The 25,303-nt window shown below is 40.2% G+C and overlaps 1 protein-coding gene across 5 annotated transcripts; it reads left to right on the forward strand.

The window, feature by feature from the left end:
- Positions 1-125: 125 nt before the first annotated feature.
- On the forward strand, positions 126-23,639 carry Meaf6 (MYST/Esa1 associated factor 6). Of its 5 annotated transcripts, XR_007110291.1 has the most exons (9): positions 126-279; positions 1,353-1,468; positions 4,815-4,902; positions 5,052-5,097; positions 16,794-16,986; positions 20,807-20,836; positions 20,942-20,998; positions 21,618-21,651; positions 22,134-23,639. XR_007110291.1 is itself a non-coding variant. In XM_047565064.1 (8 exons), the coding sequence occupies exons 1-8, from the start codon at positions 190-192 to the stop codon at positions 22,140-22,142; spliced, it is 606 nt and encodes a 201-aa protein (XP_047421020.1). In that variant the 5' UTR covers positions 126-189; the 3' UTR covers positions 22,143-23,639. The 5 variants fall into 5 exon arrangements, 3 of the variants coding, with proteins under 3 accessions (XP_047421020.1, XP_047421027.1, XP_047421036.1); XR_007110293.1 differs by lacking the exon at positions 20,807-20,836; XM_047565064.1 differs by lacking the exon at positions 20,942-20,998.
- Positions 23,640-25,303: the final 1,664 nt, after the last annotated feature.

Consider the following 25,303-nt stretch of genomic DNA (forward strand, 5'->3'; position numbering starts at 1 on the left):
TTGGAGCCCGGCGGCAGAGGCCCCATTGCCCCCGCGCGGCGAGCAGGGCTAGGGGCGCGCGGACGCCCCGCGGCGCCGGAAGCCGCGCGCGCAGGCGCGGTGCGGCGGGCGCCCCCTGGCGGGCGGCGGCGGCGCGCAGGGACCGCCCCCAGGCTCGCGCCGCCGCCGCCGCCGCCGCCTCAGCCCAACATGGCGATGCACAACAAGGCGGCGCCGCCGCAGATCCCGGACACCCGGCGGGAGCTGGCGGAGCTCGTGAAGCGGAAGCAGGAGCTGGCGGTGAGCGGCCGGGGCCGGGGCGCCCGGCCTGGGCCCCGCGCCCGCCGCCGCCCGCCCCGCAGGCCGTTGGTTACGCCGGGGCGAGCGCGGCGGGCTGGGGCCCGGAGCGCGCTGCGCGGCCCTCCGGCGGCTTGGGTGCCCGGGCTGCGGAGCCCGCGGGGAGCGGGCGGCGCGGGGCGGAGGCCGGGCGGGCTGCCGTGAGGGCGCCGGCGGGCGTGGCGTGAGGGCGGGCTTGGCCGCGGGCGCGGGAGTTGCCTCGGTGGGCTTCGGGGTGGGAGGGAGGCGGCTGTGGGAGGGTCCCCCGTCGCCCCGTCTGGCCGTCGAGGGTGGGGACAGCATGTCCGTTTCGGTGCTGGGAGGCGGTGGTCGGGGTTTTTGATGGACAGGGATGTGATGTGTTTGGGAACATCTGGAAGGTGACAGGCGAGGGGAGCGGACTCGGGCTAGGGAATTCGGATTGTGACGTGCACCAGGGTCCCACGCACCCTGCGGCTCGGTCCTCCCCGCCCCCGCGCCTTGGCTTGCGCACCGGGGAGGCCCATCTCACCTGAAGCTGCCCTTCCAGGTTTCCATAGCAACTGCAGCCCGCGGGGAGGGAGCGAGTTGATGCTGAAAAGCTGCTCACCCTTGGCTCCCCTGGTAGCGACACCTTTAGTGAGTGGGGGTGGAGACCGCCCACACTCCATCTCAGCCTTGTTCTTGACACTCGAGTTTCCCTTTGCATATATACATATATATATATATATGCAATTTTGTGTGTGTGTGTGTGTATATATATATATATATATATATATATATATATATACACACAATTTTGCCTGTGTGTGCATTTTTCTAAGGACAGGCTCCATACATTCCATTCTGTTCACTGAAGGGTTCATCATCTCCCAAAGGTCTAGATTGTCTTTGGCTTAAGTCAGCCTGGCCCTCCCCATGTCATCCCTCTCCCCGCAGAAATGTTTCAGTGTGCGTGAGCTTGGCTTTACAAGTCTAAGTAATCAGAATTTCAGTTTGCTTGTACTTAATATCAACATTAAAAAGACTTTCTATGACCTTGTTTTTCCATCTCTTAGGAAACACTGGCAAACTTGGAAAGGCAGATCTATGCTTTTGAAGGAAGCTACCTGGAAGACACTCAGATGTATGGCAATATTATTCGAGGCTGGGATCGGTATCTGACCAACCAGAAGTGAGTGTCAGAAGCCAGTAATGTTCCTGTTGTGCCCTAGTAATAGTTGTTTGGAGGACTGTGTTCTTGGTAGCAACTTTGCAGGTAGGCAATAGTAAAAGTGATGGTATGAAAAGAGGTCTAGCCTTGAACTTGGATTCTGGCCCTTCCACTGCCACCACCTCACTGAGTAACCTTGGACAAAGCTCACATCTGTAAATGGAGAAGTTGGCTTTATCAGCAGAGTTGTGTGTGGCTTAAATGAAATACAGCATATGACAATACCTTACATAACAGCAGTCTATTGGTATTTTCCACATTTTAATCAGTCATGAGTTCCACCCTCTCAGTTTGACATACCTGTATGTCAACTGTACCACTATTTACTTGGAAATAACTATTCTTTAAAAATTTCTAAAGTTTTGGAGAAATTTCAAACCTAGAAAAATTGAAAGAATATAGTACATGAACACTTCTTATCCTTTACCTGTACTCACAAATTGTTAACATGTTGCCACTTTTGTGCTCCTATGTCTCTTTCTTCTCCTTCTGTGATGTAAACACCTGCATACACTTAAGACTTTTTAAACATTTGAAATAATTATGGGTTCATGGGAAGTCACCAAAAAAAGGAACCCAGAGGTCTCATGTACCCTTCACTCAGTTTTTCCCAGTGGTTGCATTTCATGTAACTGTAGTATATTATTAGAACCAGGAACCGACATTGGTACAATGTGTATATATAGTTCTATGGTGTATTATCATGTGTAGATTCATGTAACCACAGTCAAGATACAGGGATAGTCTACCACCACAAAGCTCTCCCTCATCCTAATCCTTCATAGTTACATCTCCTTTTCCCCTCTACTTTTATCCCCCTTGCTAACCATTTGAAGGTTAGATCCAGATATCATGAGACTTTGTACCTAATTATGTCAACAGTCACCCCCAGAGAACAAGAACATTACTTCTACCATTGTATGGCTACACAATGATCATACCTAGAAAATTAACAATGCTAATGTATTATTAACATTATATGTATGTTAGTAGTATCATCTATGACGTCTTTCTTCAAACTTCCTCAATTGTCAGGAAAACGCTTTGCTTTGATATAGGATCCAGTTAGTATTCCTGCATTGCATTTGGCTGTTAAGTCTCCATAGTCTTAATATTTAGGTGTCTCTTTCTTTGTTGTTTTGGTACTGAGGGTTGAACCCAGCAGTGCACTGCTGAGCCATATCCCCAACCCTTTTTATTTTTTGTTTTGAGATAGGTCTTGCTAAGTTGCTGAGGCTGGCCTTAAACTTGTGATCCTCTTGCCCCAGCCTCCCAAGTTGCTGGGATTATAGCCAAGTAACACTGCTGCTGGTGCTCTCATTCTTTTTTGTGGTGGTAGTCGTGACATTGTCCCATAGAATGTTCCAGTCCAGACTTTTTTTATTGTGACCTCATGAGCAATCCTTTAAAGATTTTTGGCAAAAACAGTATGATTTGTGTGTCTTTTGTTATGTGTCTGATCAGGAGGCACATAATGCCAAATTGTCTCATTACTGGTGCTGCTGAGATTGGGCATATGATATCTCTGCTGTAAAAGTTCACCCCCCCATAGTGATTAGAAGGTTACTCTTGAAGATATTATGAATATATTGCTCCCCCCAAGTTTTTGTTCAGTATTTTTACTATATATTACTGATTTTTACCAGCATCAGTATTTATACTGGAAATTGTAAAATGATGATTTTCTATTTTATTATTCCCCTTACATTTATTATTGGCATTCTGAAAGAATAGTCTTTTTTATCCTCTTCCTTTCATTCTCTCTCTCTCGTCTCTTGTCTCGCTCTTTTTGGTATCATAGAGTCATAAATTGAAACAAATCGGCCAATGTAGTGCACACCTGTAATCCTAGCTGCTCAGGAGACTGAGGCAAGAGGATCACAAGTTCGAGAGCCTGGGCAACTTCAAGAGACCCTGTCTCAAAATAAAAAATAAAAAGGTCTGGGATGTAGCTCCATCGTTGAACACTCCTGGGTTACATCCCCAGTACTGCAAAACAAAGCACAAAAAAAGCCAAAATGAATCAGTGTTGGACTCTAGTATTGTCACTTTTTTTTCTTTTTTCGTAGAGGCTTATTTTTATTGAATCATATACAAAGAAGTACACAAATCTTAAGTACACAGTACAGCTCAATGTCTTTTCACAGTGTAAATATACCCGTTATTATTCTTTCTGATGTTTTCTTTGTCCCAGACATAGAGTCTCCCTGAACTGGTTCCTTTGTCCTTTTGATTTGACTCTGTTAGTCTCTGAGCACTTGTTGCTTTCTGGCCCAAAAGAGGTCCCAGACTGACCATGTCCTTTTCTGGTCCTAGCCATTTCTCTAAGGAAACTGTTCTTATAAATTAGAAAATTAACTTTATTTAACAGAGACACTTCATATCACTTGTATGTGCTGGACGGTCTGTCTTCTTTTTCTTTTCTTTTTTTTTGTTTTTTGTTTTTTAATAGCAGTACTGGTGGTAGAGCCCAGGAGTATTCTGCCTCTGTGTTAGATCTCCGACCTTTTTATTTTTGTCTTGAGACAGGGTCTTGCCAAGTTGTTTAGGTTGACCATGAATTTATAATCCTCCTGCCTCAGCCTCCTGAGTCACTGGGATTACAGGCTTGTGCCACCATGCCTGGGTCTGTGCTGGGTTTATTTTTTTGGTACTGGAATTTGAACCTAGGGTTGCTTAACCATTGAGCCACATCCCCAACCCCTTTTTAATGTTTTATTTTGAGACAGGGTTTTGCTAAATCCTGAGGGCCTCACTAAATTGCAGAGGTTGGTCTTGAACTTCCTATCCTTCTGCCTCAGCCTTCCAAGTTTCTGGGATTACAGGGAGGCACCAATGCACCTGGCTGTGCTGGTTATTTGTAATAATGAACATTTAAATAAATACTTAATATGAAGTAGAATGGAGAGAGGGGTTTGGGCTCAGCCTGGGCTCTGGATGCCCACCACCCACATGTTGGCTGGGGCATTGCTACATTGTATTTTGATGATAGGCAGGACATGCCTTGAATGTGTTCCAGACCCCTGAGCACCTTAAAAAGTAAAATACATAGATAGATAAATAAAATGAAACTAAAATAGTCTCTCCTCCCATAATGGGGCTTGTGCTGGACATTGGGAAACATCGCTGTCTACTTAAGCATTCAATATAATGATCGTTTGGGCCAGTCCAAGAGGATTGGAGGCATTCCTGTAAGGAACTTGGTTTAAAAAAAAAAAAAGAGTTCCTTGCATCTGCCCTGGATGCCCCCACTTTGATTCATGGACTTAACTTGATGCTTATAGTGAATTTCTTTTGTGTCATTTAGAAACTCCAATAGCAAAAATGATAGAAGAAACCGGAAGTTTAAGGAAGCTGAGCGGCTCTTCAGTAAATCCTCGGTTACGTCAGCAGCTGTAAGTGGTGGTGGTGGAGTGGGGTCTTGGGGGTACTTTTTCTGTGGCCTATAGTTGAGGAATGTTTTCTCTTTTTCTTCCTCACTATCTGGGAATGCTTTCCTGAGGTCTGTGGTCGTTTTTCTAGTAACTGGTGGCTTTTCTTTTAGGCAGTAAGTGCATTGGCAGGAGTTCAGGACCAGCTCATTGAAAAGAGTAAGTTTATGTTTTTACTTTCCTTGTCGGTTTATTTTTAAACTGCCACAATCCCCAAATTTAACTTCTGTCCAACTGTGTATCTGAGGTCTGCATCTCTTAATGCTCTGTCCTCTTCTTTCTAGAAGTTGGGAAGCCTTTTGGGCATCCTTAATCATGCCTTTCTTTGGAGGAAGAAACTACCATGCCTTCTTACCTCTTTTGTCACATGAAGGTTGACTTTATTGCTCAGAGATACAAAGCTATGTCTTTGGTCCTGTTAAGTCTTTTAAATTCTCAGGGATTTTTTTTTTTTTTTAATTAAAAAAACTTCTATGAAAAGTTGCAAACATACTAATAAATTCTTAGAACTCAACCTAATAATTTTTAATAAATTCTAAGTATGTACCTATTTTCTTAAATATAAATTGGGTATACGTACCATTTCCTTTATTAAAAAATTACAGTATTTTCTGCATGTAAGTCAGATGGTCTAATTTTGTTCTAATTTCTAGGGATGGGATCTGTGCATTTTTCTTGCTGAATCAGACTCTGTGTAGCTGAACTGGGTATTCTCTTTGTGCATGGAATCACTTTGAAATATACACCTTTTTTGTATTGCACCTGTGTATTCTTTCGGATGATGTATCTTGTTGTAGGATCTAGTTCTTTTATTTCCATTGGCACAGTGTGTTGTGGAAAGGAACTTTGGTAGTTTGGGAATTATACTACCTGGTGACATCAATTTCTGTTGTCCTGTCCCTAATACCTTTCCTGAACTTTAATGCTGGCCTTCTTTTAGGCATTTCCATTTGGGTAAACTCAGACATTTTGTCTAAAACAGAACTGTTCTATTTTCTTCCAAATTTGTCTGCCCAATTTTTTTGTTATGATACTTCTGTTCTCCATCATTCAGAACTCTTTGACCCTTTTCTGTCAACCTCATCAATTGTACCAAGTTCTTTTGATTTTTCCTTTACTATGACTCTTGGGTAAGTCTTATTAATTTTGTTTTTTCAATAAATACCACCTCTCAAATGTAGAGTAACAAGACTTTGTAGAGTAGCAAGACTAGTTAAAGAATATCCTGGACCTCTTTCCTGAGTTGTGATGGAGTGGTGTTGGACTTTTCAGTTTTTCACAGGAGTCTGTAATTCTTCCCCTTTTTAACTGATAATTCAGTATGTGTCTCCATACCTATTTCAGAATAACTATGCCCAGGCACTTCTTAGGGAAAGACTCTTAAAGTCACTGCTTTCAGCAGCTTGACTGAGACAAAAACTTAAGTATGAAAAATTTTCTAAAGTGTATGCAGGGCATTGATTCCCCTAACATCTTTACTCTGGATGGAGCCACCTACCTGGGTTGTATCATGGTTCGTTTTCTTTGGTTTTTCCCCAAAAGTTATTTTTGCTGAATTATACTTTGGTCCCTTAAAATATGTCATTGTGTTGTATAAGGACACTTCAGATGATGTTTATAATCAAAACTATCTCCTGTAGGAATAGTTCTCCCTGGCCGGGCACAGTGGTACATGCCTATAATTTCAACAGCTTAGGAGACTGAGGCAGGAGGATCTCAAGTTCAAAGCCAGCCTCAGCAACTTAGACCCTATCTCTAAATAAAATATAATAAAGGGCTGGTGATATGGTTCAGTGGTTGAGTGTCCTTGGGTTCAATCCCTGGAACAACAACAACAAAAATAATAATAATGGTTTTTCCTAAATAATTAATTGGGTGTTTTGTTTTTTTGTTTTTTTTTAACTGAAAATCTCTTTTATTTTTGTTTTTGTGATGCTGGGATGGAACCCAGGGCATGATGTGTGCAAGGCAAGCACTCTACCAGCGAAGCACATCCCTAGCCCTTTACTGAAAGTCTTGTTTGATTGTTTCCATTTGTGTGGTCATTAAAATAGAGCCAGATTTGTGATCCACCCCCTATCCCAAGCAAGCAAGTAGGAATTTGTATCATGCATTTTGGGAATGAATCTCAGTGCCGTGTCCAGCTTTACTTTCCTCTTCTATTTCTCATTGCTTTACTTATTCATTTATTCTCATTTTTTATGTATTCTATTGGATTGCATTTTATGCATCTTGGTAAACTGCCTTGAATTGCTTTTGGAATATAGCAGGATATAGCGAATAATAGGGATATTGGAGTTCATTAATTCCAATGGTCAGAGCCCCTTTACGTAACACCCCCTACCCTCATATTAGGAATTGAACCCAAGGGTGAAAACTGAGCTACATCCCTAGCTCTTTTTCATTTTTATTTAAGAGAGGGTCTAAGTTGTCCAGGCTGGCCTCAAGCTTATGATCCTCCTCCCTCAGCCTCCCTAGCTGCAATTACAGGCATAAGCCACTGTGCCTGTCCCTTTATATTAATTCTGTTGCATTCCATCTCACCATCTTAATCATTACCAGTTCCCATTGCTGTTTTTTAAAATTTCATTTTCATCTAAGATTTTCTGTAGTTAGTTACATTGTGTCTAAATATGAATTTTTTACTTATCTGGATGAGCTTCTTGTATTTTTCAATTGGCCAATAATAATTACACATTTATGGGGTACATATCATAATATGTATGATATTTCATTACATGTTTACAATGTGTAACAATCAAACTAGAGGAATTAGCGTATCTTTTACCTCAACCATTATCAAAATCCTTTTTCCTGGCTATTTTGAATAATACATTGTACTGTACATTAATGCAAATATATATTATTGTGAACCATAGTCCCATTCGTTTGCAGGAAAACACGAGGACTTTCCTGCTATCCATAGCTTTGTACTTGTTGTCCAGCCTCTCCTCAATCCTGCTCCCCCACCCTCTGGTAACCAACATCTTATTGTCTAATTCTATGAGATCAACTTTTGTGATACCCAAATGAATGAGCTCATGCCTGATTTGATTTTCCTCTGTGTCTGGCTTATTTCACTTAATATAACGTCCTCCAGGCTCATCCCTGTTGCCCCAAAATGACAAAATTTCATACTCTTTTAATGGCCAAATAGTATTTCATTGGAGTTCTTGAAACTGTGGTTTGGTATTTTTCATCATTTCTTGAAAATTTTGTCTGTTACCTCTTCAGAGATTGCATTTGCCCCATGCCCTCTTTACTTTCCTTCTGATACTCTGGTTAAATGTATTTAAGCCTTCTTATTTTATTCTTTATTTGTTTGCTATCTCTTCTGTCTTTTTGTCTCTGCTCTCTCATGAGTGCTTTGCTCCCTTACCTATCTACCAGTTCACTAGTTCTCTTTTCAACTGTTTGATCTGTTGTTAAACCTTCCCTTGATTTTAAATCCTTTGTTTTTGCATGTTTAATTTCTAGAAGTTCTACTTATTTTAAAAAACCTATTTTGTTTTTTTCATGTCTTTCTGTATGGTTATTTTCAAACCTTTTACTCTGTGAGAATTGTCAGAATCAAAATGGAGTCACTTGTATCAACAACAGAAAAATAAAGCCAAGAGGTTATGAATGAGGGGTTCTCATGCACGTATGCTTAAAAACAAGAACTATCACAAAAGACTTCCAGAACCACAACGCTGCATGATGCCGCACCCTTACACAGAAAGTACTTCTGCAAGGACGCCTGCCTAGTAACTGCCTGTCCAGCCTTGGACTGACAGCACCCTTGCTATGATCCTTGTAGCCAAGGATAATTGATTCAGAACCCTCCTCATTTTACCTTTAAAATCTTTCCCTTGCCTCATCCTCTTTTCCAGTCACCCTAGGCATTCTACTTTATTTTGTTTATCTATCTGTCTGTCTACTGATTTATTCTGGCAGTGCTGGAAATTGAACTCAGGGCCTTGCTTGTGCTGGGCCAGCACCATACCACTGAGCTGCATTCCTAGCTCTCTTTGAGTGTGCTCATGTGACATACACCATGTCAGGTGTATTCTCATCACAGGCTCTTCTATTCTGATGAAGTTTATTAATCTTTGGAGGATCTTTTTGTTATTTAGGATGACAACCTCTTTTTTTTTTCTTTTAGTCATTGATGGACCTTTATTTTATTCATTTATTTTATGTGGTGCTGAGAATCAAACCCAGTACCTCACGTGTGCTAGGCAAGTGCTCTACCACTGAACCACAACCTGACCCCACAATAACCTCTTTAAGTGTATTAAGCATTGTCACTTTGTAGTCTGTTTAATTTAAATCTCTGAAGTCTTTATGAGCCTGTTTCTGTCTGGGCCTGGTGGTACATATCTATTATCCTAGCTGCTTGGGAGGCTGAGGCAAAGGATTGAGAGATTGATGCCAACCTGGGCAATTTAGCAAAACCCCTCCAAAAAAATAGTAACCTCAAACCGGGTGTGGTGGCACACGCCTGTAATCCCAGCAACTCAGGAGGCTGAGGCAGGAGGATAGAGAGTTCAAAGCCAGCCTCAGTAACTATTGAGGCCCTAAGCAACTTGGTAAGATCCCCTTTCTAAATAAAATACAGAAAAGAGCTGGGAATGTGGCTGCTCAGTGATTGAGTGCCCCTGTATCAAAAAACAAAAAACAAAAATCAAGAAAAACAGGAGCCTCTTTTTGATATCTGTTGTTTCTGTTGGTTATTATTTATGAAACCTACTTTCCTTGTGTGATAGTTAATCTTTGTGTCCTGCTCATTGTAGTTAAAAATACTGTGATCTTTTGGTATATGTGAGAATTCAATTCCAAGACCCCCAGGATACTAAAATCTGTGGATATTCAAGTTCTTTATTTTAAATGATATAATATTTATATATATAACTTATACATATCCTCCTGAATGGTTTATTTGTTTTGTGGTGCTGGGAATTGAATCTAGTCCTTTTCTTATATACTTTATTTTTTTATTAATTTTTTTATTTTTTTATTTTGCAGTACTGGGGATTGAGCCCAGGGGTGTTCTATTGCTGAGCTACATATCCAGCCCTTTTTATTTTTTATTTTTGAGACAGGGTCTTAGTTGCTGAAGCTGGCCTTAAATTTGCGATCCTCTTACCTTAACCTCCCAAGTAGCTGGAATAACAGGTGTGCACCACTGTGCCTGGTTTCCTGTATACTTTAAATCATCTCTAGATTATTTATGATACTTAATGCAATGTTAATGCTGCGTAAATAGTTTTGTACTGCATTGTTTAGGGCATATGACAAGGAAAATAGGTCTGTGCATGTTCAATACAGATGCAGGTTTTTTCTGAATATTTCCTATTTGGGGGGATGGGTACTGGCTATTGAACCCAGGGGCACTTTAACACTGAGTGACGTCCCCAGTCTTTTTTTTGTATTTTATTTAGAGACAAGGTCTCACTCAATTGCTTAGGCCCTCACTTAATTGCTGGCTTTGAACTCATGAACCTTCTGCCTCAGCCTCCCAAGCTACTGGGATTACAGTCATGCACCACCAAACCTGACTTTTCTGAATATTTTCTATCTGCAGATCATTAATCTCTCAGAAATGGAACCCAGGAATATGGACTACATTATATATTAGTAAAATAATTTGAGGGCTAGGATAAAGGTACTGTCTTCTAAAGAAGACTTATGTTTGCTTCTGGTTGGTAGTTAGGCCTCTTTAAGCCAGGTTCAGTGCTTGAGGGTCCTGGGAAGACCCAGGTGATTCAAACCAAGCTTTAATTCCATAAGAGGAATGGTCTACTTTCTCTTTTATCCCTTTTCTTTTTTTTCTTTTTTTTGCATCGGGGATTGAACCCAGGGGTGCTTTACCACTGAGTCACATCCTCAACCCTTTTTAAATTTTGAGACAGGGTCTCACTAAGTTGCTTAGGGCCTCACTAAGTTGCTGAGGCTGGCCTCAAACTTGTGGTCCTCCTCTCTCAGCCTCCTGAGCCACTGGGATTATAGGCATGCGCCACCAGGCCCATTTTACTCCTATTCTTCTGCATAGAATCCCTCCAGTGCCTCAGAATTTCTGAAAAACAAGCCTTGTGGAATGAGTTTTATGTTTTTAATGCCTTTGATCTTTGATAGGAATGAAATAAACATTCTTTTTGAATTTTGCCTTGCATATTCTTAAATGTCAAGGATTTGGGAGTTTTATACTTCTGGCATCTTATTTTCAAACCATTTTGAAAAATTTCCTCAAAAATGCAATACGGACTGGGGCTGTAGCTCAGTTGCAGAGCACTTGCCTACCATGTGTGAGGCACAGGGTTGAATCCTTACCACATAAAAACAAATATAGTAATTTTAAAAAATGCAATACTTGACAGGTTTGGTGTTGCAGGCCTGTAAATCCAGTGACTGGGGAGCCTGAGATAGGAGACTCTCAAGTTCAAAGCCAGCCTCAGCAATTTGGTGAGACCTGTCTCAAAAAGGGCTGGGGATGTGGCTCACTGTAAAGTGTTCCTGGGTTAAATCCTTAGTACCTCCCCCCAAATGCAATGCTTTTTTCTTTCTTTGGTTTCATGTGTACTCAGACTAGAAAGAGAGTATATTTGTATGGTCCCTAAAGAGGACTTTTTGTAAATTTGTGAAGCATTGTGTATTTTTCTAAAAAGAATAAAGTAGGAGAAAGGAAAACGGGCAGATCTGAATCTGATTTCAGCAGTCTCTACTGTTTGTTTCACTGAGCTCCCTGAACCAAATCTCTCTTCAGCACTTTTTACATCGTTCCAGTAGGTAAGTGTTGTTCTAGATATTTTCCCTTCTCCTTTAGAACTTGTATGCTGATCAGAAGTTGCACCTTTAATAGCCATTCCTTTCTCTTAGTAGCTAGACTTTCTCATTTGCTGATTTATTAAACTAATCAAAATCTGATGTTCTTTGCTCTAAAACAAGTTGCTCCTTTTTATATCAGTGAGAAACGCACACATACTCTACAATGGCAGCACCGTTCAGTGGAATGACTGGCTTTCTGCTGCACTTGGGGAGATAGTGTGACCTGCTCCTTTTATGAGCATGCTTCTTGTGTTTCCATGAGCTAAAAAAAATGTTTTCCTTATTCTATGGTCTTACTTTGTATTTTAATAGCACTTAGTCTCCCCATCCCTCTTATAAACCACTTCCAGCCTAGTAATTTTAAAATACAGGTCTGTACAAAGAGCTGGATATTGGTCATCGATGTCATTCAGAAGTTCCTGGTAGCTTTCCTTTGTTCTCTCACAGTTGTTTCACTACAAATAGTCTTCACTCTCTTGACTTGCACGTTTGTAGATCTCAAAGTTATTGAGATTTGAAGACCTGCTGGGTTCCAGGCTCTGAGCAGTCTTTACTTGCATTACCTTCTTTAATTCTTAGAGCTGCTTCCTGGGGATAGTGTAGACTGCAGACTCCACTGAAGTAGGGACTGCTGCGGAAGAAAGCCCCTTCCAGCTAGTTCCTCACCCAGGAGAGAGACTCGAGAGTTTGACATGTGAGAGGAAGAATTCCTTTACTGTTGGGGAGACAGACTCCAGAAGTCATTTCTCTTCACGATCACCTCATACTGTCTTCCTAGATGAAGTTTCTTAGTCTCACAGATACGACTTATTAACCCGTCTTTCCATTTGACCTTTCACTTCTCAGGCTCTCTGTTTAGTTCATTTGTCCCAAATGTACCTTTTGTTTTCTTACCTCTGTACCTTGGCTTATTCTTTTTTGGTACTTTTTTTTTTTTTTTTTTTTTTTGGCTTTTCATTTTTCAGATTCTAGTTTATTTTTTATTTTTATTTTTTAAATATTTACCTAGGCTCTCAGTTACGATTGAACTACATCCCCAACCCCAAAGTCCATTTTAAATTCCATTCCCTCAGTGAAGCTTTTTCTGAACAATACACTCTTCTCCAACTTCTGTGGTATTTCATGTCCATATCAGTCCTTTGGACATCTGTTATTGCCTCAGATGTTATCTTTTCAGAGAGGAGGCACAGGTGAATTCTCCATCATAGGACTTTGGTAGGATTGAAATTGTTTCCTGAGTGTACTTATAGAATGTGAGTGACCCTTCCATTTACTCAGTGCTTCTGAGGAGCCTGCCCCGGTGGGAAGACAGTTGGTTTTGCCTGCCAGCGTCTTTAACAGAACTGCAGCATGGACAGAACTTGCTCTGTCCAGCTTGCTTTTCTCGCCTCTCTCTCCTATTTCAGATCTTCCCTGTCTCTGCCTGTGCTCAGTGCATACTTATTTACCTCGTCTTGTCTCTGATGCAGAGCTTTGTGACCTGTTCTTATCAGCCAGTGCTTCCACACAGTTGTGTTTTCAGAAATAATTTTTTTTTTTGGCTCGTATCAAAGGACTGACTGTGTATGGGAAAGGGGGGCTGTCTTGACAATCCTTCTCCTTAGATTCACTTTAAATATTTCACTAGATTTTTTAAAACTACAAAAATAACACCTTCTAACTGTGATATGTCAAGTAACTTAGAAATATTAAAAAGTTAATTACCTCCTATTCTACTTCCATCCCAACTTTCTGAAGTAACTGACATTCACCAGTTTGGTATTATCCTAACATATCTTTCTGATTGACTTATTGGTCATTTATATATTTTTAGAGAAATAGCTATTCAAATTCTTTGCTAACTTATTTTAATTTAATTTTTTAATACTTGCCCAGGCTGGCCTCGAACTTGTGGGCTCAGGTGATCCTACCTCAGTCTCCTGAGTAGCTGGAACTATAGGTCTAGCTTTTCCACTGTGCCATGCTCCTTTGCTAACTTAAATTTGACTTCATATATCTTTTTTATTTTTATTTTTATTTTGGTACGAGGGATTAAACCCAGTGATGCTTTACCACAGACCTACATCCCCAGTTCTCTTTATTTTTTATTTTGAGACAGGGTCTTGCTAAGTTGCTTAGGGCCTCACTAAGCTGCTAAGTCTTGCCTTGAACTTGCAACTTGTGATCCTCCAGCTTCCCCTCCCAAGTTGCTGGAATTACAGGCACGTGCCACAGTGCCCAGTCTACTTCATTCTTTTGCATGTCAGTATTCAGTTGTCCAGCACAATTTATTGAAAAACTGTTCATTGAATTAATTGCCCTGTTTTTCTTTTTAAAAATCAATTGACATTAAAGGTAAGGTTTTATACTGGAAATCTGAATTCTGTTCCCTTGATCTGTATGTTTATCCCTATGCCACTGTCACACACTGTTGATTGCTGTAACTTTGTAGCTTTGTGTAGTGAGTTTTTAAAATCTTTTGGTAATATTTGCTTATTTATATATTTACATGGTGCTGGGGGTTGAACCCAGGGCCTCACACAGGATAGGCAAGTGCTTTACCAATGAGCTACCTCTCCAGCCCTCTTTGGTAATTTTCCTCCGCCAGTAGTGGGGATTAAGCCAAGTGTATTCCACCAATGAACTATATATCCCAGTCTCCTCTGCCTTTTTTTTTTTAATTTTTAATTTTGAGAAAGGGTCTCAGTAAGTTGCTGATGCTGGCCTCAAACTTGGGCTCTTTGGCTCTTCCTGACTCAGCCTTCTGAGGAGTTGAAATTACAGGTGCTACATACCCAGCCTCTTGTGGTAATTTTGGTGCGAACTCGGTTTTCTTGAATTTCAGAATTGTCACGATAACTTTCCTAGCTTCATAGCTCTAGAGCTCCCTCTTCTGTTGCTTTAATGAAATGTGTTCAAAATAGTCCATGATTTCTGAGATCTGGCTGTTTCTTCTGTTCTTTTGGGAATTGTTTTTCTTCCACTTCTGGTGTGCTTTCCATATAACCTCTCTGGACAATTAAAAAAAATTTTTTTGGCCAAGCACAGTGGCACATGCCTGTAATCCCAGCGGCTTGGGAGGCTGAGACAGGAGGATCATGAGTTTAAAGCCCAACCTCACCAACAGTGAGGCACCAAACAACTCAGTGAGACCCTGTCTCTAAATAAAATACAAAAAAGGACTGGGTATGTGACTCAGTGGTTGAGTGCCCCTGAGATCAATCCCCAGTACCTGCCCCCTCTCCCTGCAAAAATGTTTTTTTATTGTCCTGGGAATGGAACTCAGGAATATTCTACCTCTGCACTACATCCCCAGCCCTTTTTTATATTGAAACGGGGTCTTACTAAGTTGCTGAACCCAGGGCCTCACATGTCCTCAAACTTGTCCTCCTGCCTCAACCTCCTGAGCAGTTATAGGTAGGCACTACTGTGCCTGGCCCTTTCAACAATTTGTAGCAAGAGATAATGCATTTATTTAGGGACCATTGACAGTTGAGTTAAATGAATCTCTCCCCTATTCTTATCTATTAAAAGTTTCAACAAATGCCATCCTTCTGGGTGCAGTGGTGCACACTTGTAATCCCAGTGACTCAGGAGGCTGAGGCAGGAGGATCATAAGTACAAGGTCAGCCTCAGCAACTTAGTGAGGCCCTAAGCATCTCAGAGAAACCCTGTCTCTAAATAAAACAAAAAAGGACTGTGGATGGGGTTCAGTAGTTAAATACCCTCACTTCAATCCCTGAAACTAAAACAACTACAACAACAACAAAACAAACAAAAAACAAGAAAGGCTTTCAGAAGAAACTAGTGTATATTGAAAAAAAAAGTACTGGGGTTATGGCTCTGCAGTAGAGCACTTGTCTAGTATGTGTGAGGCACTGGGTTCAATCCTTAGCACCACATAAAATAAATAAGTAAGGGCTGGGGAGTTAGCTCAACTGGTAGAGTGCTTGCCTTGCAAGCACAAAGCCCTGAGTTCGATCCCCAACACCGCAAAAAAAAAAATAAATAAATAAAATAAATAAATAAATAAAAATAAAGGTGTCCACCTACAACTAAAAAAAAATTAAAAAGAAATATATTTATCAAAATATACTTTTTTATTTCTTATTTTCTTGTGCTAAGGGTGGCACCCAGGGCCTTGCACATACGTGCTAGTAGGTAAGGGCTCTACCATTTAGCACCACCCTTAACCCTATAATCACCTTCTTTCATGCTGAGGTTTGAACTCAGGGGCACTCTATCACTAAGGTACATCCCCAGCACTATTTATTTATTTAGAGAAAGGATCTCACTAACTTGCTAAGGCTGGCCTCAAACTTGTGATCATCCTGCCTCAGCCTCCTGAGTTGCTGGGATTACAGGCATGTACTATTGCACCCTGCTAATTATATTTTTAAAAATAAATATTTATATAAAATGTCTTGAGCTTGCTTCTATTTAATATATCAAGTGAACTTTTAAAATTAGGAATGTACGTCATGTGAAGAGTACTATTACTGCTTTTTCTGCCTTTTGAAACATTTGTGGGCTGGGGATGTAGCTGAGTGAAAGAGCACTTTCCTACATATGGTGATCCCAAACACGCCCCCCCCAAAAAAAAAAAAAAAAAAAGAATTATTAAGACTTCTTGAGGTAATTAGGGAATGAACTCTTCTCCCTTTTTGGTACATTTTTCCGGGGAGGGGGCACCTTTTCTTGATAGACAGATTTCCTGTATGATTTGGGTAAGGAATCAGGGCCAGCTGTGGGCAATTTTGCCAAGATCATCCCTTATCCCCTGGAGACTTATCTGATGTTGACAGTCACCCTTTTTGTATAATTATTAATCCCATTATTATATTTTAAATAAACTTTATGTAGAGAGGTTATCCTGGTTATGTTTTCCCAACTCCCAGCTGTCCTTAGACCTCTTGCTCCTGGTTACAGTGTTTCAGATTACATGGTTTTCAGGAACTCTGGTAACTTTGTATCTTCACTGTCATTTAGCATGCATGCTCAAAAAAATATTTCCTGATAATGGACCAGTTGTCTGAGGCTTTGGGGGATTTGTGTTTTGTTCCTTTCAGGGGAACCAGGAAGTGGGACAGAAAGTGATACTTCTCCAGACTTCCACAATCAGGAAAATGAGCCCAACCAAGAGGACCCTGAGGATCTGGATGGATCTGTGCAGGGAGTGAAACCTCAGAAGGCTGCTTCTTCTACTTCCTCAGGGAGTCATCACAGCAGCCATAAAAAACGAAAGAATAAAAACCGGCACAGGTCAGTGGCAGGGACCCCATTCCCAGATTTTCCATGGACATTCCTAGAATAGAACGCTTCAGGATTGTTGCAGAACCTTCTTCTACTATGGATGGGCAGAAATGCCTTTGGTTCAAATGAAATGGGCTGGTGTTCTCTCTGTAGGAGGACTTGGTGGGTATCAGAGGACCCCCGAAGGACTCCAGGGCATCCTTCCCACTATTGCTGTGCAAAGTGTTATTCCCTGAAAATCTCGTTACATGGTAAATTTGGAATTCTATGAGAAGAGAAAAAGGGGAACTAGAAATGGAATCTATGTAATGTAGTTTGAAAAACAATACTAGTAAGTATTAGAAAGCTGCACAGTGAGTCTTTTACTCTTGATTCTGATTCCTGCCTTCTCTTCTAAAAACTGACTTAATTTGCCCTTTTTTCTATTTTTAAATTCAAGGGTTTTTTTTTTTATTACTTATTTTTTGTTTTGTGTTTTGGGTACTGGGAATTAAACTCAGGGGCACTCACCACTGAGCCACATCCCCAGCCCTATTTGGTATTTTATTTAGAGACAGGGTCTCACTGAGTTGCTTGGTGCCTCACTTGCTGAGGCTGGCTTTGAACTCATGATCCTCCTGCCTCAGCCTCCCGAGCTGCTGGGATTACAGGTGTGTGCCACCAAACCTGACTGGTTTTTCTGTTTTTGTATGTTTTGTATGTTTTTGACTTCAGCTATTGGAAAATAATATAAAGCCTATAAAATATGACAGTGCCTTCCTAGATATCATTTGTCCACCATGTTTTTTGTGCAGTGCATAATGAGTTAGGAATGACATCAGTGGACAGAGAGGTCAGGTGTCTCCCAGAGAGGATTTTTAGCTTTCACTCTGTCAGGTTTGTTTGACAATGCTGGGGCTTGTTAACTCAGATAATTGGAATTTACACAGCTTCATTAACAGAGGGTAATAAATAGTTTCTAAAGTGAGGAGTCTTGTCCTGGCCTCAGACCTTCTGGGTTTGCTTTGGCTGGCTTTGTCCTACTGTCCTTGGAGACTTGCATGTAGAGAAGTTCATGCAAGGGTTGGGTGGGGTTCCTTGTCCTCCAATTGGCTTATATTGTGTTACTTTGGAAGCCTGTAGGATATCCCTTTGTGCACTCAAAGTATTAAAACTGTTGGTTTTATGGATATGGATGGGGATATGAAGAATTTCTCTTCACTGGTTTGAACCTCTTTGGCATCAGCTGATCCTTTAGTTCATTTAAGAAGAGTTTTTTTTTTCTTTTTTCTTTTGGTTGTTTGATGGTAATGATGTTTTAAACTGCAGAAACAGTGTTTCCTGCAAATAGGGAAAAAGGACTGCTGCTTAACATTTTTCTGCACACCAAAAATCGTCATGCCAACCTCAAAATTGTAGTAGGAAACAATAAAATTTGCTTTTGCTTTTTTTTTGGGCGATGGGTTATTTGACCACCACGATGGGATTGGTTTTGGCTTTTAAACAGCAGTTAATTATAGTCTTAAAAAATTCAGTAATTTATTTTTTGTTGTTGGGATTGAACCCAGGACCTCATGCTTGCTAGGCAAGCACTGAGTTACACCTCCAACCCTTTAAAGGAATATTTTTTGAAATTGTCAAGATAATTAAATATTATGCTTCATGTTGCTTTTATTAAATTTACTCCAGTGGGTTTTTTGGGGTGTGTGTGTGTGTGTGTGTGTGTGTGTGTGTGTGTGGTACTGGGGATCCAGTGTCATGTTAAAGTAATGATTTTTTTCCTATTTTAGAGTCTAGAGTAGGGAGAAAATTCTTGAAAGTGTCTGTGACTTTTTCCATTATTGATCAGTTTACTCTCTAGATAGCTGTTTATTTCAGTAATACCTCATTCTCATAAATGACCTGATCTTTAGTGACTGATGATTGATAAAAGGGAGTTAGACATGAAACTTAATTAACTTTCTTCTTGTAGGTTTCTAGTAAATTTCCATTTCCTATATTTCTCCCTTATTCTTTTCTCTCTTGGTCCTAGGAACTAATTCCTTCCAGAAAAGTTCTAGCATTCATAAAGATCGTTGGTGTTACTGCTTTCACAAATGGTGTTTCCAATTCAGAGAGCAGGGTCCTGGTTTTTATTACTTTCCGTATACCTTTCCTTTTTCCTTATGGGCTTGTCTGCCCCATGGAAGAAGCGGGGGAACCTGATTTGCTTGCTTTCTTGGGAAACCAGGTTTAGGACACCTTCATGGTACCTCGGGGGCCAGTTATGATTCTTGGGTTCCTGCCATCTTTGGTCAGGCCCAAATCTGTGTCTGGCCCAAATCTCTGCCCCTGGTGGATGGTGGTGCTGACAGACCAGGGTGAGGGTGGAGTAGGTCGTCTGGGCACCTCAGTAGTTCAGCACCCAGTACCCAGGTGTTCCTCTTTCAAGTGCCAACAGTAGACTATTTCAAAAAGTGTTTGAGTATACTATTTGCAAGGCACTGTTTAGTGGTGGACTAAGATAGTACTTTAGCAGAAGGAAATAACTTGAATTTTCCCTTTTCTGGAATATGAAAATTCATCAGTTTTCAGCATTCATAAATGGTCAAATGAATGCTTACATTTGTATGTTATCTGAACAATAATTAAGTCCTAGTGTCTTTAAAGAAAAAAACTGAAATAACTCACAGCTGTTCTTAAACAGTTTCACTACCATAGCAAACCCAAGTTTTGATTAATCAAGTATACTCATTATTTACATATTTATTTCCAGTACTAGGAATTGAACATGTTAAGCACATATTCTACCTTCAAAGAGCTACACCCTGTTTTTTTTTTTTTTTTTTTATTGTCTTTTTCAATTGATGAACAAAGTTAAGTTAGGCTGAAAGTAAAATATTTTTAAATTCCTGGTTCGTACACTAAGTAGGTACTCTCCCAAATGTCATAAATGAAACTGTTGCATAAGGGATATGGCAGTTAAACTTCCAACTTCACTCTTGTAAACATTGTCTAGGAGGAAAGCTTAGCACTTTGCATATTGTATTGCATATTGCTTCTACAGCATGAAAGGCACTGGAGCCAGCTAAGGGGCTGGTGTTGTCCTCTAAGCTGATGTTTGCTTTGGAATCTGCCCAGACCATCATCTGTAGGCAGTGATGGCACAGAGTGGCTTCCTCTCTACTGCTCCCTTCTAGATCCTTGAGGTTTGGGTGCTTTGTTTTAAAAAGGGCTCTGCAGACTGTGGTGTTAATTGTCATCACCAACTTATGGGGCAGAATAGTGTTACTCTTCAGTTTCTGGAACAAGACTCAACCCTACAGCGTGTTCAACCCCTGACTTCTAGGATGAATGCTGTAGCAACGGAGCACCAGCTTCCTGGACACGTTTAGAACATGAAACTTGAGTACAAGTTGCAAAATGTTTTTCTTTGTTTAAAGTTTAAAATGTTTTTGTCATCTTTTTTTTAGTGAAAACCTATTATACTGAGTTGTTATAAGCACCTTTCATTGTATGACTAAACCTTTCTTTCTCTGTTTCTTCTAATGCCCTAATTATATTTTATGATATAAATATTTTAAAAGTTCTAACTCTGAATCTGGCAGCTAATAAAAAGGCTCCAGGTGTCTGTAGTTTTCTAATGATATGACTTTTCCTTTCATAGTCTATTCTTTTGCTATGGAATCCATTGAGAGAAGGGAATCTTCTGACCACAGAATCTTTGGTGCTTTGATGTTTAAAACTTATGGCTTAAGATCTTAAAACTGGTTTTATTTCTATAAATCTTGCTAGGATGGCTAATCGACTAATTTATTCAATTAGTGTATTAATTTCTATTGCTTTCTTCCTTTCAAATGCTGCCCCTCAGCCCGTCTGGCATGTTTGATTATGACTTTGAGTAAGTTTGATTTGAATTAGTATTTGTGCTGTGTTGTTTAGTGTGTAGACACCAGTATGCCTTTTTGAGACCTTTCTAACCCATAGTTTATCTGTTTAATTGTAGGTATGTATATTAGGTTAGGCTGGGAAGTTTTTTTTAAAAACAGAAAACGTGATGGAGGTAACATTTATTTAATAACTTAAGCAAAAATTAAGTAAACTTCACTTTTATGCATTTTAATTTCTTTTTAAATGGATAACCTTTAATTCATATTTAAATTGATTTTCTGGCTTTGCTTCATAAGGAGATTAATAGTTTAAGATTTTGATATTTTGCTTTGGAAAGATTTAAAAATTGAAATTCATGTAATTTCTTTTGTGTTTCATGTTCAGAAATACAAATTCCTAGTCTCTTTCCTGTTCTTAATCACCACGTCTCAGTAATTTTCAGTGATATAGTTATAAAACTAACATATTAACATAGAGCATGCCTTCTTAATCCAATCTCTTTAACATGCAATTTTTGAATAGTTTCAAAGATTAAATGACTTTTGTAACTGCTGTATATTTCTTTTTAAGTCATCCAAGTTTACAGTATGGCAAAAGTATCTGCTCATATTTTTTAATACTTGCTTAATAATATCTGGGTAAACAGCTAAATATGACATAGTCTAATGAAGAATGTGGATTTTACTTAACCAAATAGCCTTTGTTATAGCTTGTGCCCTATGCAATAGCTAATTGTTGGACCCTTTTTCTGTAAATTAAAATGCAAATATCTTTTATTTTTCCTATCACAGAATTGATCTGAAGTTAAACAAAAAACCACGAGCTGTAAGTATCAGCCAGACTACTTCAGAAAGGCTGGAAATTTTTTAGATGATTAGAAAAATGTATCATCTTCAGAGTTTGAGTGTTCCTAATCTGGGTCACACTCTTGTGTTAAAGTCTGGGATGTCCATTTGTATATACTTCAACTTTTAGATAATATTTGCTTTATTTTGGAGAAAGAGTGGTCACACATATTTTTACTGAAAAAAAAATTCCCTCTGATTTAAATAAGTTGTTGATACTAACTCCTTTTTTGGGGGGGAGGGACTGGCGAGTTTAGGTCTGCAGAGTTGATGTTTCAATTGCTGTCCCTTTATAGATTCAGAAGACAGGCCATTTTCAGTTGTGAAATACGGTACATTACATTTGAGATATCTTTGACTGTAGAACAATTCCCTAGTACAGTTGTTGATGAGATTTTTTTCCTTTAGATTCTCAAACCCGTGTTCTGTTGAGTAAGTTGGGATCTCTTTCTTTCTCTTCAGGACTATTAGAAGACTCCTTAGTGCAGAAGCTGCCCGGCTGTAGAGCTCTGCCTCCCTTCTCCGACCTCATACAGATCACATCCCTCGCCTGAGTGCGTGGCCATCCACCTCTGCTCTCCCAGACCCAGTGCCTGTGACTCTGAGTAGTTTGTTCTAAATGTGGTGACAAACAAGTCATTTCTGTAAGACATCGGATCGTTTGCTTTGTGTCATTTTTAGTAACAGAGCTGCAGGAAGACCAAGATATGGTTATAATGGCAGCAAGTTCTTAACCGTGCACTTCTCCCTTCTTAGAACGAACACCTTTCCCCAAACTGGCTGCTGCCGGCCACATCTGTGATCCCTGTTGAGAAATATTCTCTGGTTTTGTTTAATGCTAAGTAGAACACAAGTCACATTGAGGTAGGCTGTAAATATCTGGCATTCTCTTACTTTGTTTTATTTTTCTATTGTTCTTTTACCATCTTATTTTCTTTTGGGACTTTTTGTAATGCCTTTGTACAGCTCATACCTTCCTGCCGACGTATCTGTTAATCTGTTTCATGCAGTTGCCAATATTCTAACTGAAAATAATGTGGTTTACCATAAGTAAAATGGGAAACTTGGCTCTTTGTTTTCTTGCAGGAGGAAGGTAAAGAGTGTTTATTTAAAAATTACCTATCTTAAATCTTTGAGTTGGAAGCAGTTTCATGTTCAAGGAACAGGAAAAGCCGAAAAACAAGTTTAAATCGATCCTTTTAAAATAGATATTTTTATTCTTTTGTATAAATAAAATTTCACAGGCTTTGACTTCTCATGCTTTACTTTTAAACCTGAGATTGTTTTTTTACTTATTTATTCATATCATGCCTTATGGAAATTTCTTTTTTTCCATCTTTTTGTTAGTAATCACCTGACTAAATATTGCTGTAAAAATCACCAAGGCAATAGAAAGTCTCAAAATTCCACCAGAAGCTGATATTGTAAGATTCTTGAGCAGAGTGAAAGACAGCATCAGCAAGAGCCAGCATTGCCCCAGGGACATCCTCCTTGCAGGGGTCAGTGGGCAGAGGAACTTGCTGATGATTGTTACCTGGATTCAGTGCAGCAGTCACCTACTTTGGCAACACATTGTAACCACCTGGGAACCTTAAAAAATGTTGATGTCTGGGCCCCTCTCCCAGAGAACTGGAGCACATACATCCTGGTTACTGGGATTTCTTTTCAAGGGGTCCTGGTGATGCTGATAAGAAGCCAAGTTGAGAGCCACTGCATTAGGAGACTGAATGGTTTGATTTAAATCCTGTGCTGTGAATCAGGCCAAGATTTGGGGCCTTGCCTTTCCATGACTCATTTAGTCATAGTCCTTTACTTATGCCCATCTCTTTTTAAGAAGAAATATGTCCATTGTCATATTGGTGGAGCTGAATATGGATGGCATCTGTTATCAGAACAAAGCTACCTTGTCAGGTTTGCAAAAGCTTTCACTCTTGTTCTCAAATAAATTTTTTTTTTTTTAACTCTGATGATTTAGACGTCTTTGGCTATGTCTTTGGCAGCAGAACTCCAGTGTCACAGTTTTTAAGGGAATAGTTTCTTATATTTAGATTGTTCTTTTAAAACAAAACCCCAGAAGTATTCTGTATCCTTCTTTGTCAATTCATCTCCTTTTCCAAGAGGGAAGAGTGGAATTCCTGCACTTTCTTTACCTCTGAGGAAAGTGCTCAGCTGACTTTAAAATATCTCTGACACTCAGAGTTTGGCATTTGCTAGAGATGCAGTAGTACTGCTCTTTAAAAGATGTATTATTTATTTTTATTTATTTATTTTTGCAGTGCTTGGGGTAGGACCAGGGCCTAAAGCACAAGAGACAGGCACTTTATTGCTGAGCTACAACCCCAGCCCTTCTACAGATGTGTTTAAAAGCATATCTATGCCAGGTATAGTAGTTCACACCTGTAATCCCAGTGACTCAGGAGGCTTAGGCAGGAGGATCACAAGTTCAAGGCCAGCCTCAGGAATTTAAGGAGGCCCTGAGCAACTTAGGGAAATCCTCTTTCAAATTTTAAAAAATTAAAAGAACTTGGGAATGTAGCTCAGTGCTAAAGTGCTCCTGGGTTCAATCCCTAGTACCAATAAAAAATAAAAATGAAAGCATATCTATATGATTATACCCGTCTATGTATATAAAATCATGACTATGAACAGGCTACTTGCTTTATAGTTATTTTGTCTATAAAGCTTAATCATTGATTAGCAGACTTTCTAGTTTTCCTGTAAGTTGGCCAGGGATACTGGAAGTAGTCATTCCGAGAGATAACTTAGTTTCCCTATGTGGGAAAAGGCACCAAGGGTGCACCATCATGCTTGCAATACCTAACTTTGGTTATCAGCGAGGCTTGCTTGTTAATGTGCTAACGTGAAGAGACATTAATGTCCGGGGAGACATTGGTAGCATGTGCAAGGCCGTCTGTTCAGTCCCCAGCACTGAAAAAGCGAGTCCATTGGGTGGCCTGTGTTCTCCCACTTTGGCCCTGCCGGCAGCCCCTAACTGGACCCCCTGAGGGCCACTGAGAGATGCTTGCTCCCAGGCCTGCCCTCGCTGACTCAACTGGGTTTTGAAGAGTGCTTGGTTTAAAGAACTAGAGCTGATTGAGGAAGTTGTCTCCTGGAATATGTCCTTCCTTCCTTCCCTTTTCCTACTCCAGAGGGACAGTGTGGGGAGGACTGAGGGGGCCATACTTGTTAATTTCTGACATCTGGGTATACTTATTTTCCTCTACTTTATCCTTCTCCTCTCTAACATGGGAATAGGTTGTCCTTTGCTCCCCTTAGTAGATATGACATTAGAATAAGAAGTCGAGGCCTTTTGTTGTAACATTTTGTCTCATATGGAAGTGTGGTGCCAGGACAAAGCCTCCTGGGGGTCCCAGGGGAACTCCTCTGGGAAAATGGTTCATTCTGTTTGAACTCAGATGTTTTAAACCCATGCTACCCTACAAGTTGAAGGTAGAGAGCAGGAATAAACCACAGAGTACAAAACTGGATGCCCTTTGGGGCCTAGGGGAGGGCTGTGGACAAGGCCAGTGTGGGCCAAGAAAGCAGGGCCTTCAAAGCTGCTTCAAAGATACCCATATATCTTAGGGGCCTTGAGACACAGAACAAAATTGATCAGTCATGATTGGGTCAAA

The sequence above is a fragment of the Sciurus carolinensis genome, chromosome 1 (assembly GCF_902686445.1).
Source record: "Sciurus carolinensis chromosome 1, mSciCar1.2, whole genome shotgun sequence".
Taxonomy (NCBI): Eukaryota; Metazoa; Chordata; class Mammalia; order Rodentia; family Sciuridae; genus Sciurus; species Sciurus carolinensis.